The sequence below is a fragment of the Cynoglossus semilaevis genome, chromosome 14, assembly GCF_000523025.1.
Source record: "Cynoglossus semilaevis isolate Cse_v1.0 chromosome 14, Cse_v1.0, whole genome shotgun sequence".
In the NCBI taxonomy this organism is placed as follows: domain Eukaryota; kingdom Metazoa; phylum Chordata; class Actinopteri; order Pleuronectiformes; family Cynoglossidae; genus Cynoglossus; species Cynoglossus semilaevis.
In genome coordinates, this window is record NC_024320.1 from 1,317,753 (window position 1) to 1,338,460 (window position 20,708).

General features: G+C 38.6%; 2 protein-coding genes across 4 annotated transcripts in view; both read left to right on the forward strand.

Annotated features, from left to right (window-relative positions):
* LOC103389085 (ephrin-A5-like) overlaps positions 1 to 20,708 on the forward strand; it is a 1,154,841-nt gene that overhangs the window by 584,480 nt on the left and 549,653 nt on the right. The gene's annotated exons all lie outside the window — the stretch shown is intronic.
* sh2d3ca (SH2 domain containing 3Ca) overlaps positions 10,647 to 20,708 on the forward strand; it is a 66,968-nt gene continuing 56,906 nt past the window's right edge. The window contains exons 1-4 of one of the 3 annotated variants that reach the window (XM_025062757.1): positions 10,647 to 11,276; positions 12,428 to 12,709; positions 12,791 to 13,250; positions 16,374 to 16,410. In XM_025062757.1, the coding sequence (XP_024918525.1) occupies positions 11,081 to 11,276; positions 12,428 to 12,709; positions 12,791 to 13,250; positions 16,374 to 16,410 (975 nt within the window). In that variant the 5' untranslated portion in view covers positions 10,647 to 11,080. Of the gene's footprint in view, positions 11,277 to 12,427; positions 12,710 to 12,790; positions 13,251 to 16,370; positions 16,411 to 20,708 lie in introns of all 3 variants that reach the window. The other 2 variants (XM_025062756.1, XM_017038409.2) reach the window with 2 other exon arrangements.

The window sequence follows — 20,708 nt, forward strand, 5'->3', positions numbered from 1 at the left end:
GAGCGAGCGGTTTGGCACGTACGTAGACCCTTGATTCTGTACCGTACCTTACACATACACTACGTAACTTACATAACAGAATTAACTTAACTTATGTTTTATTTTTTTACTTTTTTCGATTTGTATTCCTTCTTTAGCGGGCACCACGCTCATATTTATCGACAATTTCATGCTTTATTTCCATGGTCATCATGCGTTTCTTCTTCTTCTATCATACTTACCACTCACTCTCTCAGGACTCATCACTATTAGGAAGAATAATGCACAAAATAGAGAAAAAATAACGTAGACAACGCTATGTACAGCAGCGATGCTTATGGAATCCCCGAACAGGTGAAGTGATGGAGTGAGGCGGAGTGGGCTGCTCACAGTGCTCGGCCGCCTAGTGTCGGAGTCTGTAGGCGTGCTCGTATCTCAAATCTTTAAGCAAAAATTTACTTGATGGCTTGCTCATATCTGGAAATACTCTGATGTCGGGACGCTCGTATCTCGAGGTTCCACTGTATAAACATTTTGATTCAAACAAGAAGCGTCATATAATATAAACCTTAGTTAACGTTATAAATGAAGATCATTGACCTAATCTGAGAGTCTTGTTTTAATGGAAACATTTTTTTTTTTTAATTTTCTAATAAATTGCTCAGTAAATGGGGTTTAAACATTTAGGTTAAAAAGTCAACTTTTCTTTTAAAAAAAATTAAATCTTGACTAAACCCAACAAAGAAGACGTGTGGCCCTATGGTAAAAACAAAATCAGATCAGTGTTCTTGGATGGATGTTTTAAATGGAGGATTTGACCAACACTACAGCATAAAGCCAAAGGTTTTTTTGAATACAACTCACAGTAGTTCCAGTTTATTTCCCTCCCGACCAGTTTACACCAAACCCCACCTTTTACTCCTCCATCCACTGTAATCCAGTCAGAGAGGAGCTTGTGTCTAATTATCCCCTACTGGCCCAGTCCTCCAAATGTTGAAATCTTCTGCTTTAAATAAACAGTGTATGTCACCACTCCCCCCCCCATCATGTTGCCTCCTTGCAGCCTCGGTGCAGCAGCCAAGATGCTCACTGCGTGTCTAAACTCCTTCCTTTTATTAGATTTCATCCATAAATAATTGATGACTTTGCACCTCCCCACTCCCTCCATCTTTTCTCCTCTTCAGTCTCCTGCAACACTCAGCTGTGGAGAAGGACACATTCAAGGTTGTCTGTGTGTGTGTGTGTGTGTGTGTGTGTGTGTGTGTGTGTGTGTGGGGGCAGGCTAATTAAACAGCAGGTTTGCCCTGGTTTGTTAGATGACGGTTGTGATACGTAGGCATTCTCCCAGCATGGTAAAGTCAGGCATGGTCACAACAACAAATATGATGATGGTGCAGTGTTTCCTCAGGTACTGGGTCACAGTATAGAGGAAGACACATATGACTAGTATGACAGAGTGTGTTTGTTAGATACGCTGTATTTGAAAGGAAAATGAAAATGACTTGTGGATTAAATAACCTAAAAAAAAAAACATTTCTTCATTCAAGTAACTGTAAAATGTGTTACTGAGACAATAATTGACATTTTCAATTTCAGTGAACTACAGTATTCACAGAGTTATTTGTCTTTAGATGTTAGCCAATAGCTCATTCAGAGCTAAATACAGCCAGGCCTTTTATTATTACAGTGGAACCTTGGTTTCTGAACTTCATTCATTCCTGAAGGCCATTCATAACCCAAACAGTTTGAAAACTGAACCAATTCTCCCATTAGGAATTAATGTAAACTGGATTAATCTGTTCCTGGACCCTGGATGATTGGCTATTCAAACTTTTTCAGTCCTAGTATTTTGTGTAAAGGGTAACACAAAACCAATGAAAAATGACAAAAAAGATAAACACAACTGAATAAAGAATAAAGCTATAAATAGGAAAGGTAATTTCATTCATCCTTCCTGGAGCTGAGGAGTCCTGACTGAGCAACGTTCATATACGTAGCTTTCTCGTTGATCCAAATCTGTATCAACTTTTCTTGGTGATCACAGTCTCTCCCTTGACAACCTTAGCTTCTGTTATAGCTTCCTTGTTCTTAATGATGGTACAAATTAATGACTTTACTAAGACAGTAAAGACAGATCTGACAGATCTGTTTTTACTTATTTTGTTCCACTTTATCAAATAAAAAAAAAAGAAAAGAAATATCACAGCCCAAGAAATGCTGGAAAAATCAGACAACAGTTGGCTTGTTCAGCAACCGAGTTATGGTACAACAACCGGGGCAATTTTTGGTTAATTGTTCGAAAAGGGAGACGTTCGACAACCGAGGTTCCATTGTATTATATGTAAAAAAAAATGTCTTGCAATTTGTTGGCTCTGTGGGCTAACTAGTTTCCCAATTTTGTAGCTATTTTTGTTTTCTTTTAGAAGCTTAGGTTTAAAAAAATTGCAAATATTGCAAAAACTTTTAACGTTGTTTGTCTTATTTTTTAGTTAATATTGATTAGCAAGTTATACAAGTGTATGTTATGTTGATGTTTTGACGATTGTATTGATTTATTGAGAGATTCAGTCTAAAATGCCTTTAGCATTTTGCAGAGTGTGAGCTTTGTTTTATATTATATCTAATATTTGTTTTCATAAAAAAACAACATTGTTTGCAGGTCATATATATCATAGGGGGTGAGTGAAGAGAATGCCCATACAGTGTTGAATTAATGGGGTATCAAAGGCTAACTCCATGCCCCCTCAGTGGAGATGTTGAAATTCAGAAAATACACTCTCTTGGGGGGGGAGAAAAGCAGAGAAAGTTTTTACAACCAGCCCGTTCCGTTTGAATCCAATTTGTTCTGAATAATTTGGACTCCGCCGGGCCTGTGGGGTTGCTTTTAGTGCAGTTAGTTATAAATATTTTCTGGTGGAGCAGTGAGTGCTGCCACCTCTGAAGAGCAGTGCAGTAATGGATTATTAAGAGAGGATCAGTGCTTCAGTTGGATGTCTTTAAAACACATACGTGTGTTTGAAAGCCAAATGACCAGATGTGGTGTGAGATTGAAGCATCACATCTTTGTCATCAGCTCCGACTGCACTGGTAACTAATGGTACCGTAGCTGCAGAGGAACCACTCCTCTGTAAATCCTCTACTTCGTCTTCCTGTGATAGCTGCACTGTTGGACATTATCTTGATGTTAGCGTTCCTTTGGTCCTGGACAAATATATATTTTTCACATAGAATGTGAAGATGTCCTTTGGATGATTTCATTCACATCATTAAGATACATACTGTTTCCCCTTATTGAGCTTTATGTTATTTTTCATTTCATTTTTAATGTTTATCTCTGGTGTTGCTACATTTAATAATAATCACTTACCTTTAGTGACATTTAATGGTCTTTTAGCAAAGCTATTTTGAGCTAGTAAAAAAAATCTTGCTTTCAATTTTTGCATATAATAATAACCTTTAAAAATATGTTTAGTCATAGCCTTAAAGATTGGCTTATCTATGTTTGCTGTACTTCTATTTTTTTTTTTTTTTTAATTTGGTGCATTGTTATGGTTAGCATTTGTCCGCCATTTTGCTAGCTCATGTTTAGACTTGGAGCTATTCACGAGATAGTTATAGATTTTTTTTTTGTTTCACTAGCTTATCTCTAAGCATTCGTCAACCAATATCTTTTAGAGCTTGTATGCAGTTATTATTATTTTTAACTAAGAATTTAGTCAAAACATTCCAGTAATTTCTTGCTAACATTTAAACATTTCTCCTCTAACTTCTAACAAACACTAAACTATTTTTTTACCAGGGCAGTAAAAACTCCAGTTGGGATTTTAAAAATATATATATATTTCAAGGGGATTTTGCCCAAAATATGAATTAATTTCTGTCACGTCTGTGAATAATCTGATGTGCCTTGTTCCTCTGAGACCTGGATTACCAACACGTCATGATTGATGACTCTGTGTTCTTCTGTGGATTCCATGAACCACATTTTGCAGCCAAGAACGGCAGATATTATGTATTTTCTAGGACAACAAGGTCCTCCGCCCTTTATTATCTCTGCCCTAGTTTCTCCAAACACTGATTTTAGTTGTTAAAACTGAAGTTATTTTTTACACTGTACCCCCAGGAAACCTACTACTACGATCCTGGGTCTGGTCTGTGAGGGATTTGATTTTCTCCAGTGTCATTTTTCTAGGTTTGGTGCAGCCATATTAAGATGGATTGATGTCCGTACTGTTATATTAATGAAGGGAGGTTGTGTGAAGGTTGTTTTTGTGTCAATGCTCCTTCTACTCAGAGTATCATTGCCGCCCTTTTTATAACCTGACGATGACTATTGGTGAAGATGATGATAAGCCAATCAGAGGTGAAGAGTGCGTTGGCACAGATGCAGAACACATTCAACTTTTCAACTTCTCTAGGGACGTCAACTTGTGCCACTCACTACGACATTTTGACAACTTCCTTTTTTTTTTGCTGGTAGGTTCACCTAAGGTTACGTTAACTATTTTCCCAATAACATTTTTTAAAACCCGATATGTGCTTCTTCAGGTTGGATATTTGGACCTTTTGTTCTTTTTCAGTGTGGCCTAAATAATAGGGCACTTAACTGTACCTTTGATACACAGTAACTAGTACTTTACCATTTTTTGTACAATAATACAAACAAAAAGCCTGCTGAGTGCTGCTGAAAAAACAACTATAATTGTACATTGACCCTGCAGCCTGACCCTAGGATTCCCATGGGTCACCATTAGCGTCCTTGCAGAGACAGTGCTTCAGCACTTTTATTCCCCAAATACTATTTATATTTTGGTTGAATAAAACAATAAATATACAGTACATAGTGATTGGCTGTCAGGGTTATTTCATATTCATGATGGGCCTGTATCATCCCTGTTGTCATTCCTAACATAATACCTTCTGTGGATTCCCCTGACAAAGTGCCTCAGATTCGTCTCCTCCTCCGGTGAATCCGTCTGTAATGAATTCTTGGTATTCAGCCATAACTCCATTAGTCTCTTAAAGCCACTTTCTGGAAATGTTAATTTCCCTGACAGTGCAGAACATGGTGCAGCGATGGCAGGATTTTTAGCCAAAATGTCCAGCACATCAATGATACAATGCAACAAAAGTGGTGGCTGCAGCAGGTTATGTGATCAGCTTTCATTCTTCTTTTTTTTCTTTTTTATTCTGCTCTTTTCTACAGCAGACAAGATCAAATGCAGCAATTTTTCCTGCTGCAACTCAACTCATGCTTCCCTTCTACTGCTAACAGTCTTCATCTTTGGTCTCCTTGCTTTGTTCGTGCATCACACCATCCTTACCATGGGGACAGTGTTCTTTGGGCAACCGTTAATATCGGCCGATATTAGCATATTAGTGTAGTATCAGTAAGAATCATTATCGGTTTTTCCTACGATGATGAAAACCCTATAACCCAACGCCGGGAGGCCGCCCAGATGATGTGAACTAAAAATAGTTTTTTATTATTGTCAGTAAGAATTATTGTCACTGTGACACAGCTGACCTCTGCCTTGAACCCAAGCAGCTCTATATATTGGTATCGGTTTATAGTGGAATCAGAATTTAATTAGACTATATATATATATATATGTGTGTGTGTGTGTATATGTATGTATTTATATATATGTATATGTATACATATACATATGCCCTGGTTTCCAGTGAATGTTTTTGATTATGACAATAATGAATAAACTCCCTGCAACTGAGAACTGTCCTGCCTGATCCTGGTCCTGATCCTGGTCCTGATCCTGTCTCAGGACTTAACAGATCTTTCTGTACTGATGATTCTGATCTTGTTAACTGAGTGCCGGGTTTAATAATTAAACCCATTTGGATTTAATGGATGACTGTGGATAACTGTTAGGCTTTGGCTTACTGTAATTCTTCACATGACATTGTTAAACAAATGACATTTTAATTTTTACGTTTTTTTTTTTGTCTTGCTTTTTTAATGTCTCTTTGTGATTTATTCTGATGTGAAACCTTTCACAGTTCAGTATTTTCTCTATAAAAAGCAGAGAGCCACCAGCTGCCACATATGAAAGTTGGCAAGTCTGTCTCTCTGTGTGTGTGTGTGTTTTTAACAAAGTAATTCAGTGCCAACTCACTCGGTGAGCATGTGAGCATCACAGAGACACCTTCAGTGTCACGGCCTGTAAAGACACATGCCAGTCATTGACTGGTCCTCACACATCTGCTGCTCCACATCCACAGATCAGTCACTGCCCGTATTTACTGCTAACGTGAACTCGTATGTACTTGTCCTGTCCTGTGATGAGTGAAACGTAATGACAATATTACTGTTGGAATTAGTGGAAATAGGCTGATTGCAGTTTTTCTTTTTTTTAATTAAAGGCACAGTTAGTGATTTTCAGTGTACTCTCTCCTATATACGTTTAGATATATTATAATTATATTACGTACCTTATATATAATAAGCACAATTATTTCTGTTCACACTAGTTTCTGTAGTTTGGTCTTTGTAGCCCACGTCCTCTAAATAGGAGATTCAATTGTCTTTGGCGTCCCCTGGAGTCAAAATAGAAAACGACAGGTTTAAAATATACTGTTTAAAATCTGCTCTATTTAAATGAATTACGTTTCGTTTTTCGGAGAATTTATTGGTCTTCACTTCAGCTACTACTTCTGCTATTCAACTGTACCTGTGGCTTTGATTGATATATATTTATTTTAATCTTTTGTCATTTTTTATGTTGTGCTAACTTTTGGCTTAAAACTATAGCTAAACATATTATTTGCTAAACTTTTTAACATCTATAACAAAAATGTATCCTTTTTATTTATTTATTTTTTTTTACATTTTTTTTACAAAAATGTATCCTTTTTTTAGTTTTTTACATTTGTTTTTCCACGTCAGTTAAAATCTCATTAAATAAATAGTTGAGGTTAATCTATTCATTTTTCGTCAATGCCTTTCTGAGTCTGCCCTTTAGCTACTTCTGTCCTGCTGTAACTGCTAACCTGTGTTTCTCTCCTGTGGTTAGTGAAAAATGCTATGGCTAATGGTTCAGTCATGCTCATAACAGATGACTTTTGTCAGGTTAGCTTTTCTAGCCTCCAGTAACAATAACGCCAAGTTGAGGTCCTCACAGCAACAGTAAACGCTGGTGTGTGTGTGTGTGTGTGTGTGTGTGTGAGGATGAATGGGTGAGCTTGTATACGTGCTGATGCTTTAATTTTACCTTGATGACAAACAAGTCTTCAATAATTCAGCTCTGGGCCTCCCATATGCTGTGTCAAATAGAGGCCACATCAATACAAAGCAACGAAACCTGACGACAGCACGATTACACCCTGTCATCCCGACCTTTCCTTCCACCAATTTCTCTTCGTTTTACCGTTATTGTTTTTGTTCGGCTGCATTTCTTTTCTTGTGGACGGAGTACAATAATGGACGACAGCTACATGAAAGGCAGAAAAGTGGGGCAAGATGGAAAACGAGGTTCTACGTCAGTGGAACATAGAACTTAGAATAGAATATGATGATGCATTGAGGAGATTGGACCATTTTCTTCCCCTTTTTTCTTTTTTTTACATAAAAATCTCTGTTGTCACGATTGACTTGCCAACAAATAGCACTACCATAACATGTTGTGCTAAAAGCTCCAATGGTTACTGCTAAATTACAAAGTTCATGCTAAGCTGAACCATGGAGCATGATGGCAAAATTCTCCAGAACAAAAGTGCAGTGAATCAAATGAACTTGTGTGCTGTTAGGGTAGAAAGATTGAGGCCTAGTGGTTGGTGGAAAACCTGACCTCCTGGCAATAATGAAGCTACAGACGGTGCCCAACTCACAAACACAGTAGGTTCCAAGAGGCTGTTCGTAAGCTGAATTGTTCGTAAGTCGTGATATAGTTGCCGTTTGAGGTCATTTAAATGTCATACTCTAAATAAATAAGAAAGTAGTATTCCCTAAGACTGACCAGAACCAATTACAGGTATAAAAACAACACATCAATATGATTACAGTGTGATTATTAGTCGATTTGCATATGTAGATGGTGGAGGAGGAGAGGAGGAGGAGGGAGGAGTTATTGTTGGTGAAATGTAGAGTTGTGATCAGGTTAACTTGTACGGAAACGATATCCAAGGGTGTACGAAGCCTGACGCGCTGAGATGTTCACAGAGACACATGGAAGAACGAACTGGGTGTGATGAGGGCGATGCACATTTGAAGCGCTGCTGCTCGGCGTGGGTTGTGGCAGAAAGGGGAACTAGTCAGATGTCCTGTTCAAATCTTGTGAACGCATATGACATTTTACGAATATTTATGGACATCAGTCAGTGGTTGTTCGTATCTCGGGGAACTGCTATACTTCATTAGTTAAAATACCAGCTACGCTTTGAACCCATCTGTCCCTCTGACTGCACACATCACCACTGCCTCAATCATCTTCCATTACCTTATCCTTCATGGGTTGCGGAGAGGGGGTGGAAAATAGAAAACCATGTATGCTTCATAAAAAGAAGACCTGACAACTTGTGTGCTGCATCATAATGCACAGTCCCACCCTCATGTACTTCTCCACCGATCTTGGCTTCCTCAATGCGACAGTACTTTTCAGTTTGATTGCAGCACCTTTGAAATGAAACTCTTGGTTTTAGCCCTGTATTGATATGTCAGCGAACAGTTGCTTTCCATTGTTTATCAGCTCACCTACTCTTCACAATATCTATATTGACTAACTGGTCAAACAAGTACCTAAAAATCTACTCTTCACAATATCTATATTGACTAGCTGGTCAAACAAGTACCTAAAAATGTACGGCCCTCTGTCCTAGATATATTTAACACTAACTACACTTTTAAATTAATACATTCTCCACTACAAATAAACAGTAACTTATTAAAAATGTTATTATAACATAGTTTTGTCATGGCCAAGGAAACTTGTTTACTAACTAACGTTCCACAGTTATCAAGATCTTGACTTGCTAACAGCAGTCACTGTGTATGCTTGACACAGCACGCCACTGCACACAACCAAATGTGCCCTCTGCTTTTAACCCATCACCATCACCGACTCAAACCTGAAACTCTCAGGACCTAAGTTCACTTCCTTAACCACTAAGCCATCAGTTGTAACAGTTTGACCTTGTATCTTGAGTTCTCTCCATTAATTGAACAACAATTTCTTATTTTTTCACAATATCATCGTTTTCTATTCTACTGTACATTTTGCCATCTGATGAATTGTGCTTTGCGCTCAGATAGAGTTTATTAAACTCGAAAATATGAGAAACGCAGTTTCGGTGCAAATGCTGCAGTACGTGTCCCTCACTGCGGTGCACTCACTCACCTGCAGCAGAGTCAACATTTGAGTCTCTTCATAAATACATTTATTAGTCGTAGAGGCGTGTGAAGGTAGCGCTTTCAGAATGCCGTGTGAACTGAAGTGCTGTTTTGCAAATGCAGTTTAAATCACATCAAGCTCGGCTGAAAGTAATGAGAAAATATTTTGCCATGAACAAAAACAAAATGACGGGAGATATAACTTTGACAGCACTGCAGCAGAGGCTAAGGCACAGAGAAATAATGATACACCCTGGTGAGAAAATGGGAACAAATAGTGGTTGACTCATTCTGGGACACTGATGTGGTTTGGGTTTTGATGTACATGTATATCTGCATGGCCTTGGGTCAATGGGGCCAGTATTTGTTATCATCAGAGGAGAGGCTGAGGCTGTAATATAGAACGCTTGTTTTTCATCATGATGAAATGAGGGCTGTGGTAAAGGCTGAGGCCTGAGGTAAAGTAAAGGACTGAGCCTTCATTTACCTTTGTGTCCCAACCTGGGCTGTGTGTGTGTGTAGGTATTTCTTACTCACTCATTTATATATATATATTTATATTTATATATATATATATATATATATATATATATATATATGACACTGCGAGAATTATATATGTATGTATGCATATATGTATAAATATATGTGTATATGTGTATATATATATATTATTCTCGCAGTGCCATGAAGACAAAAAATAAAAAAACATATTACTGAATTTGAATCTGCATCAGTTCTTTACATTTTTTTACATTTTGACAGGAAGTCAAAAGCAGCTTTGCAGAAGCAACACCCAAATGTTACAGGAAGTGAAAACCCATGCAGACTCACAACCCCACCTATGTACCCTACACCAGGGTTAACCCATGTGTATCTTCACAGCTGTCTTTGCTTTTTTTTTTTTTTTTAAATGTCATCAACATGCACATCTACAATATATTGTGTATTTTAATGGTTATGTTAAAAAACATTGCCATTGCCATTGTGTCATTGTGGTGATTCAACAGGATCTTATTTCATATTTTTTAGATCATGAGGGCATTTATGATACATTAGACTAGATTAGATTGAACTTTATTGCACATTGGGTTTTTTTATTGTAAATAACAACTTCTGATCCAAGTGTGTCAAAAAGATCAAATTAATTAGATGTATCAACACTCATATTGATCTCTTTTAGCAGATTTCTGTCACTTTGACTAAAAAAAGAAAAAAACATTACCTTTGTTGTTATATTAGAGTGAAAAAAATAGCTATTTCTAGATTAACATACTGTATCTTGCAACGTTTTTTTGTGGCTAGCTTTAGGCTATTTTAGTCTAGCTTTCAACAATCATTTTTCTACAATAGCCTTTTGTATTAATTAATGTGGCTAACTCTTGACTAATTTGTAGCCTAAATTCAAGTTAAGCTATTTAACTATGCTGTCTTTTAGCTTCAGGTCTAATATATTTGATTTATATTTAGGATTATTTTAGGTTTAGCTCAAATATAGCTTAAGCCAAATATAGCTTTTTGCTGTGTTATGGCTAACATTTTATTACTTATTTGCCTTTTATCACTGCTTTGGCCCACTTTTGGCCAGTTTGGGCTAAACCTGACCACTTCACACTCCGTCCCTCCATCAACACTTGTACATGTATGCATGTTCTATCTCGCCCTGTTTAACTTTAACTTCATTTCCTCCCTCCATTGGTCGTCTCATCTCTAACACAGGAAGTGTCTAACTGACGTTGTCACTGCAGCATATCTCTCATGTTTTTGTTTCCTCTTCCTGGCAAATGCACACTTGGAAAGAATTGCTTCACACTGAAATTCTCTCTCAGAGGACCGGTGCCTCGATCTCAACCTTTGTCTCTTCCGTTTTGTTGCAGCATCCTCAGTTCTTCCATCATTCACCTGCTGCTGAGAAACACTGAAGCCCACAACAGGATGAGCATACGGAAGCTGAGTGAGTACAGAGTGTGTCTATGTGAACGCTAACACCCAGGTGTTCATGCTGTGACTGGACGTTGACAGTGCAGTTGAAAAAAACAATATAAAAACAAACAGTGACTGTAAAGAGTTTCTTATCTCTGATGACACACAAAATTGTTTCAGTTTCAGTTTAAACAAACATACAGATCCTCGGCACAGGGGATCTGGTTATATACAAAGAAAACTACTACAAAAAGAAATATTAAATATTCAGCCAACCAAAGGAAACCTTTATATCTGAAACAAAGAAAATGTATTCGCTTCAATCGCCTTTGCAGTGTTTCCATCAGAGAATTTCTTCTTGGCAGAACTCTGGAGATTGTCTTCTCTGCCTCGACTCAGGACTGAAATCCATCATCGTTTCTAGAAAGAGAAAAAACGATATAACTATCAATAAAAAACCTGTTGCAAAGCTTTATTGATTTTAATATTTTTCAATTCAAGCTTGGTTAAAATTTTGATCCTTCAGTTTGAAAAATGAACAACAAACTAACGTAGAATCTTTGACTTTGTGTAGTACTCTGTTTAGAGGTAACAAGTCATACGTTAACGGAGGCGACAGTAAATGGTAAATGAAATAACTCTGGTGATCTCTAATTCAAATCCAAACCTTTTCGCTGATTTGTATCTCACAGCAAAAGCCATCTTCTGCTAAAAAAGCTAACAGGTGTGACTGTGATCTCAATCTTCAGTGCATAAAAATAAAGTGTAGCAGTGAAGCATCATGAGATATTGATATTGATTGATAATTGATTTCCTTGTTATGACAAGCTTTAACCTATGTTTGGTTTTTTTTGTTTTTTTTTAACTCTCCAACTCTGCGGGTCTTCTGTTCTAATTTTGTGTGGACCTATTTGGCCTAACACATCTATTTCCTTAGTATCAAGCAGTTACGTAAAAAAAGGTAACAAAAAATGTATCCTGAAGTTGATGAAAACTTCATATAAACACCAGATCAGAGTTGATTCGTTCAGAATCCAAAGGACACCAGTTGTCAGAATATTAGAAGCTGCCTTTACCTTTACAGAAATAATATTTTTTGTAGCTAATAAAAGCTAAGACATGCAAGCACACTTAATATTTGTTTAGAAATATAATTTCACCTTTGTTTTCTTCTTTTTGGAGGTTGGAAGTGGTTCGGCAGCCTGGCCAACCTGTCCTTCCGCCGCTCCAGTGAGAAGTCTGATTCAAGAGATTCTCCGCTGAAGTCTGGCTGTGTACCTGGAGAAGACAGCGACGCTGCTGCTGGCTTCTCTTCTTCTGTCTTGGATCCAGCTGAAATAACCATGGACGACCTGGAAGCCACACGTCCCTGCACAACCAGCTACGTCCGCTCCAGTGAGAACTACACACATATGGGCACGCTGCCAAGGCTGCTGAGGAAGAAGAAGGACAAGGCCAAAAAAGGTAGGACAGCAGGAGGTGTGACGACTGACTGAAGTTTTGTTCAATTTTTGGGTTTGTTATGGTTGTTTCCTCTATGCTCAGAAGCCTCCAGCAGCAAGAAGACCAAAGACAAGAGCATCAGCAGGAGTCAGAGCCAGAGAACAGGAGGGGAAAAGGACCGAGTTCATTTGAAAAACACAGTGACTGAAGGTGAAACATCAGTTAAAACAGACAATGAACTCAATCCATGTGACTCCACAACTCCAATTCGTGTATCTTCAAGGGCAATAAGTGCCACAAACACAGAAAAAGTAGATTCCGCAGCATTAGACGTCTGTGAAGATGTGTCGCCATCTGGTGGCTCAGATGGTACACTTGAGCGAAAGCCATCAAACCTGAAGGGATCCTCCCAGGAGCGTGCAGACCTGATGCCTGAAGAGAAATCACCAACTCCACTCAGCCAGGACCCAGGTAATCAGACCAAGCATGAGGAAAAGCTGTCAAAAACAGAGGAGACAGAAGAGGCAGAAAATGAAGAAGCCCGAAGTCCTAGCATCAAAAGGTGATCAGATTTTTCGTTTGTTAAAACATGGTTCCTAACAGGTGTATAATCATAATATATCTCTCGGACACATTTACATAGCGGGTTCAGGCGAAGGAAACAGGATTTTACCATTAAAAAAAAAATCAACTATAGTGTGTTTAAGGGCTTTTAGTGAGAATTAGCAGCATATTTAACACTACTATGCTTCAAATATGCCTGCCCTAAAACACTACTATGCTTCAAATATGCCTGCAAATATGCCTTCATCACTGAATCTGCGTCTTATTGCTATTACCACGCGATGCACAAATAGTTTAAACAACATTCCTATATTATTTTCCAAAATAACCAGATAAGTAAATTCAGAAAATCGCATTTTGACCAATAAGTCACTTGACATGTCAATAATTCATTTATTTTACGTAAAGTATTGCAGTAGTATAAATACAGTGGAGGGTTACTGTTTTTTGTAAGGTGATGAGGCCAAGAAGATAGTTCCAGGATTCCAATTTTCATGAGGCCAAGAAGATAGTTCCAGGATTTCCAATTTTCCAAAGTTCACAAACATATATCAGTTGGCAAAAAAAGCCGCAAAACTCAACAATGACCTCTTGCTTTCAAAAGCATTGTATAAATGTAAGATAACCAACAAAAAATCAATACATTTACATTCTAGAAATACACTTTTGGCTTTGCCCCTGCTGCTAGTTAACGCTGAACGCTATGTTTAAATGCCCTTAATTGCCGTAACGGTCGAATGACGTCACAACGTTCCACAAAGCTCAAACAGCTTGTCTTTGGACATTTTTGTTTGAATTGTTGTACAATGTTTTTTTTTTATTTGATAACATTTAATCCCAATTAGTCCTTAATTTAATCTATCAACATCTACCAGCCGCCCAACAGTCATTTTAAAACGGTGGGGACGTGTTCTTTGTTAATTTTGTTAGATGAAGTTATGTCTACATAGTTTCTAAGTATGGCTTCTAGAATTGATAGAAATTCCGTAAAAAATTAATTCAGGAGTAGTAGTTATTAATGTTGTTGCGTAAACAAAAGTTCAATAGTGATTGATTTGTACATTGTCAACAGGTCAATGTTGCATACTACATTTAGGTAATACTGCAGATTCTGGTGATAAGAAAATTCAACCTTGCAGTGTAAAAAGCTTTGCATTAACTTTACATTAACCAACTTATTTTTTAGCAGTTATGATGTTGGTTAGCTTTAAGCTCTTTTAGGTAACTTCTTTAGAAAATTGTTTATCTATTTTTTTTTTGTGCTTTAGAAAATTGTTTATCTATTTTTTTTGTTAACTTTGCAATTATTATTACACTCTATATCCTTTCAAGATAGGTTTGAGCCATTTGAAAGGTTGACTTGCATTTCACCTTACTACAACCAGGGGTCATGGGTCTACTTTGTGGACCTGAGTGGTAAAGTTGGAGGGTGCTCAGCATACTTTTACTCACTTAAATCTTCATGTCAACTTATTCACAGCCAATGCCTTGTTTATACAGCTGATATCACATCAATGATAGCCCTTTATAAATCATCTAAAACACATACCATCAGTGTAAAGTTTCTGAAACAGTTGAAATAGAAGCACCAACAACCCTCCCCCCACACACACACACACCCCGACGCCCTGTGTCCAGACTGCAGTTCTTCCATGTTTTCCCATGACATTCCGAAGGTCTGTCTCACTTCATTATATTCCACACTTGATAGCAGAGTGTGTATATCGTGTTACAGCTGATATTTGTGTTTGTGTGTAGAAGGCCTGGATATGGGCTGTAGCTGTAGCTGTAGCTGCGCTCTCATGTGTGACTGCACAGCATCAGACCATTAGGTCATCACTGGGACTGTGGGAAATACAGCAGTGTGGGACTTAAGGTAGGAGGGGGGAGAAGTGGACACTCAGTATGAGCATAGCAAGGAGCAAGGAACCTTCTCTTTCTCAGATTTGCCCACATTTTTGCCCGAGTTTACCGACATTTTTGGAAAAGCTCCTCAGGTAAATATCTTATAGAACCACTGGTAAGATGTTCCTGATTCTACCTCTAGTTACAGGGTGTTTGTTCTCCAGCCTCGTTGTTTCTAATAGATTTGAAGTACATTATTTATTTATTTATTGGTGACTTAAGTAAGCTAATTCTGGGTGTTCACCTTGGCTACTTTTGTTCCAATTTATTATTTACGTCCTATCTGTTTTGGTTACATTAACATTTTTATATTTATGGGAATCTTTGGCAGGTTTGGCAACACTACTCTAAGGTGTTTAAATGGTCTTCAATTGTTAAGTTCCTACCGGTTTGGCAACACTACTCTAAGGTGTTTGAATGGTCTTCAATTGTTAAGTTCCTACTCAGGCCTAGGGGACTGAGTAAAGCATCTGAATTAAGCAATGTATCATACTTGTTTTAAACTTGTAAACTCATTTGGAAAGTAAATAACTAAAAATAGATCAAAAATACAGTGAAGTTAACAAAGACATTAAACACTCGGCCGGTTTCCCACTGAGATCCAGCACAGGAGCAGTCCTCTGCTGTGGGGCCTATTAACATTCCCCGGCTCAGTGTGGTGATGGGAGTCTTTGATGCGGCCAACATGTGGTCATGTGTAACACGGCTTCACTCTGGCTCTTAGGAGACCCATAATACAACTGTGAACTGTGCTGATTGATGGTAAAACTGGGATTGTCTGGGACTGTAATTACCCTCCTTTGACTGGTCCTCGCTCTGGACCACAGCGGTTCCCACACTACAGTCACCCCTACCACAGACACACACACACACACTGTAGCACAGCAGGCCTGTTGTTACATGATCTGAGTGTAAAAGTGTTAAATTATGGTGCCCCAGGGATTTGAAGAGGCCAGCTCCAGATTCAGCCACCAAAGATGCACACAGGGATTTTTCTCTGTCCATTTTCCATGGAGCTGAACAGCAATAATATTTTAGCCAGGCAGGGGGCTCCGGCAGAGTTGGGTCGTGGGAATTCAGGTCTGTTTTTTATTCGTGGAGAGATATTCTGCACCTGTTAGGAGACAAGAATGTATTTGTACGTGGGATGATACACATACTCTGCTCTGTTTTCAACTTTATTAACTTTTCATCTACTTTTTTGTCTTTTCAGCAGCATGAAGCAGACAGAAGTAGAGGATGAATATGTCCAGGTCAGTCCTTCTTTCTACATGAATTTCAAAATTAAAGATGAAGATGTTAAAAGTGTATTTTAAAATATATTGAAATTTTTATAATTTGCTAAATGTCTGACATATGGGCTGAAAAAGAACGCAGGTTAATTACTAGCTTAAATTTGTGAAATAATTTAGATTCAGTGCATAGGCAGAACGACATGCACGGTATATTCATACATTAATCATCAACACACATGTTGTCATTTACACACCAAGGGGGAAAGTTGTAGTTTCATGAGGCAGCTGGATGTGTTCATGGAGGCTTCAAAAAAATAGAATTGACCTAGAAGTAAATACAATGTGTGTTTTACTGTCATGTTAACGTTTAGAGACAATGTACATATACAATTTTTACTTTGTATTTTAGTATCACATGTGGCCATGTAATTTTAATCGTAACATCATAGATCATCATCATTGAAATGCCCCCTCCTTTGTAGGTTTGGTATGAAGTGAGCTCTGATCATTGATCCTCCTCCGTCTTCACTTACTGTATTTATTTTACAGCAGCCTCTGCCTGTTTTAATACATTTTGGCATTTAGCTGGTTGTATTTAGAGAATTGGCATTTCTATTTGAGCAGGCAATCTCTTGCATAGCCACTAGATGGAGCCATACACCAAATGTCCCAGACTAGAGCGCGTTTGTGCCTGTGTAAAATAGTCTCATGATGACCTTGGAGGTGGTAACAGAGATGATGACTCCTGTGTGCTACGGAGACCTGTGTGCTGGTAGGGTGTGCTTTGAAATTTCAAAGACGGAGTGTGACGGAAGGAGAACAAAGAAAGGCTTGTGAAGGACGGAAACCAAAAAGAAGAAAGGAGAGGCTGAGGAGAAGCTCAGAGCTCTTTATTGATTATACATCACAGGAGTGGTGGTAAAAGCCTTCTCCTTTGACCCTGAGCTGCATTTCCTTTGTAAAACAAATGCTTCTAACCTACACTGTCCACCACAAAACAAATACACTAACAGCGTACACATGCACACTTTCTGTCTTAGTGGGACCTTGAGAAAGAGTCTGCAGGTCAACGAAGAACTCTGAAGGGGTTCAGGTGTGACTTTTTAACTGGGCACGTTTTGTTGGCCATTCTGTATCAAGAATCACCAAGTTCAAAAGTGGCAAAAGTGTGAAAACGGTAACATTTTCTTGCGTTTTCTCACTAAATTTTACCTTGGCTAGTACCTGCTCCTGACCGTCCCCACCTTATCACTTCTTCTTTTTTATAGTATTTCCATCCAGCATTTCATCCATTCAAATATTCTAGAGGCTACATTTGTATCAGTCGAACTTTGCATACCCTGGTTATGAGAATGATCTAGGAGATTTGACACAGACACAGTATTTGGGAGAGACTTTAATCATATTTAACCAGAATAGTATATTAGTTCTGCAGTGGAGGCATAAACAACTCAATAAACAATGATTGCTTCTCAAAATGAATCCTTCTCCAGGTCTCCTGGAGATGAATGTTTACATTTCTAAAATGTATTCATATAAAGGGTTTGTGTCAGAGACATCACTGCTGTAAAGACTGTGGGGTTTATTTATATACACGTGTGTGTTTTGTGAACAGTGTTTAAAAAAGAAACATGGACAGAAAGCTAAGTTTGTTGTAGCAGTTTATAACATGGTCTCATAAAACCAGGCATTTCATGTGGTTGTTCTTACCATGACCCAGACTTTTTTTATGTGCAGTCGGTCAGTATTTGGACTTTTTTAAACACCCAGACACACAGACATCTGTGGTATAAAGTCTTAGCCACCAAAGTTGTTACAGAAAGGTTTTAATAAGGGCTGTCAAACAATTGAAATTATTTATTTGAATCTATCCCTGGATAGACAGGTAGACTTTTTCATACCTTTGTGGTATTTTAGTCATTATTCTGTATCAAGATGGTTTGTCTTTTGGTAGAACATCACAGAAGGCGAGGTGAAGCTGTTGTCCTCAAGAACATTAATCAGTGCAGTCCTTCACCGTCCATTTGACACAGACTTACTGCCCTGTGCCACACACACTGGGAGTTAAGGTGGTATTTAAAGCTCTCACCACTTTGGTGAAATGAAAACCATTTCCTACAGTATGTGAAAATAAAAACATGTGCATTGACTGTGTATTAGAAATATTCTAGATAAATGAATGGTGGAAGTATTGGATATTGAGTGTGCGTCATTCTGGCCTTGGTTAAATGCATTCAAATCTGATTAATTTCAGAACTGAATTATTGTGGTAAACACTTTAACGGCACTAATTCTATTCAGAACTGTTACTCTAAATAACAGGAAAAAATGATTTAGAATCTTTCCATCCTTTCAGTAAGCACATTGTTTCCTCATCCTTCAGAACATTCTCCTTAAAGAACAGGTCAAAGCCAGTGGTCACATGTTGGCTGCAGCTCCTAATCAGATTAGATGATATCACTGGAGCTCTGTATCATTGTTGTGCTGAAAGATGAACCCACTGCTGAGGAGGCACATCCCAGAAGCCACTGCATGGCGTCTCAGTGGCTCCTGATACTTCTTGGCCTTCCTGTTTGCCATCAGTTGTGAACAAAAATGCCATTGGAAATGCAGCCCCAAACTGTACCAGAACATGGTTCATAACCAGAGGTGAGAGTCATAGATGTCTTTTTTCTGCTGGTCACTGGTCCCATCGCCATCGAGCTGAGAAATAGCACATTGCATTGTGGTTTCAGAATAATTGTCAACTCTCTTCTGTTCAGATAAGTGGTGTCCAGTGCAGAGATGGAAATCATGACTTTTGTTGAATTGTTGGTTAATGGTCGGGATTAGGTTTGTCAGCTACTGTTTTGTCAGGCCTTCTCAGGATAACACGACTGCAGGTCTCATCCCTACCAACGTTTTCTCCACAAAGTAAATCATTTTCCTCACCCCCAAACGCCCCCACCCTGCCCTTGAGAAGCTGCCAGCAGGCGGCCAGCTCGTCCGGTTCTACACCTCTGAAACATTAATGACAGCTGATGTTTAAATCAAGGCTTGTCCTTGGTCCCTCGTCCAGACGCCACTGCTGTTTATTACCTGCCCACACTCGCATATATACAGTCCAAGGGTAAGTCAAGAAGTTCTCAGACACAAGCTGTTATACCAATAGGTGTCTGAGGTTAAAAACTAAAACTGTCTCCAGCAGCTTTGGCAAATCCTATCTTTGTCAGGTGTTCAGCTGTGCTTCCTTTTATTGATCAGGTTTTTAAAAGTGCTCTGTTTCTCTGATGTAAACACCACTGTGGGGGAAGTTAAGACAACTGAAGGAGATGTAGAGACATGAACCTTTTGACATGCGCTCATACAGGCACACAACACAGATGATACAAACACATGGGTCACATCTGGCAGTGATGTCACACCGTCAGATGTCATGTGAATTAAAGAAGATATGAACAATAACGGGGGAAAAATGTCTTTATGTATCATGAACTATCCATCATTCATTTTTAATGAGGAGTCGTCGTCACTGGTTAAACCATATCTGATGTTTTTTTTATTGGCGTTTATTTTCGTTGCAGTTGGTTTAAAAGACATGAACTGATTAGTTGATATAAAACTCATTTATCTTCGTCTTCAGAAGATCTAAACCTGTTCTTTCTTTTATTATACAACTATATATTTTTTAATCTTGCCTGCAGCCAGTCCCAGCTTTGTCCCCTGTGTCTCATTTAGTGGCTTGGCGTAGGATAGGAGGGAGGAGGAGGGAGGAGGAGGAGGAGGAGGAGGAGCAGAGAGGTGGTTCATGTGAGCTTTATTAACATATGTCTGACACGAGGGTCTTCCTGGTACAGCTGTGCTTGTGGGGACACTTTTCTGGAACATTACTATAGTTCTGGGGACATATTGTCCTTGTGTGGACATAATAATAAAAAAGACAGTCTGTGTGTGTGTGTGTGTGTGTGTGTGTGAGTGGACTTTCTGTCAGACATGACTGTATGTTTGATCATGTGAAGGGGTGAATTCCCACAGCTCTGTATGCCTGTGTGCCCATCTGATTAAATTAGGGCAGCGCCCTGTGGTTTCTCATGAATGTGTGTGTTCATTCAGTACATTAGTGTATGTGTGTGTGTGTGTGTGTGTGTGTACATGTTACAGTATAATGATTTCATGTGGCAGCTCTGTAAATGATAGGGGGAAGGGGGGTGAGGAGGGGTGTAAAGTGACAGGGCTGCTTCACGGTGACACACGGCTCCAAAAAATCTCTCTTTGATTCACAGACGAACTGAGAGACTACAGACAGAAAGTGAAACACACACATGCAAATCTGACTC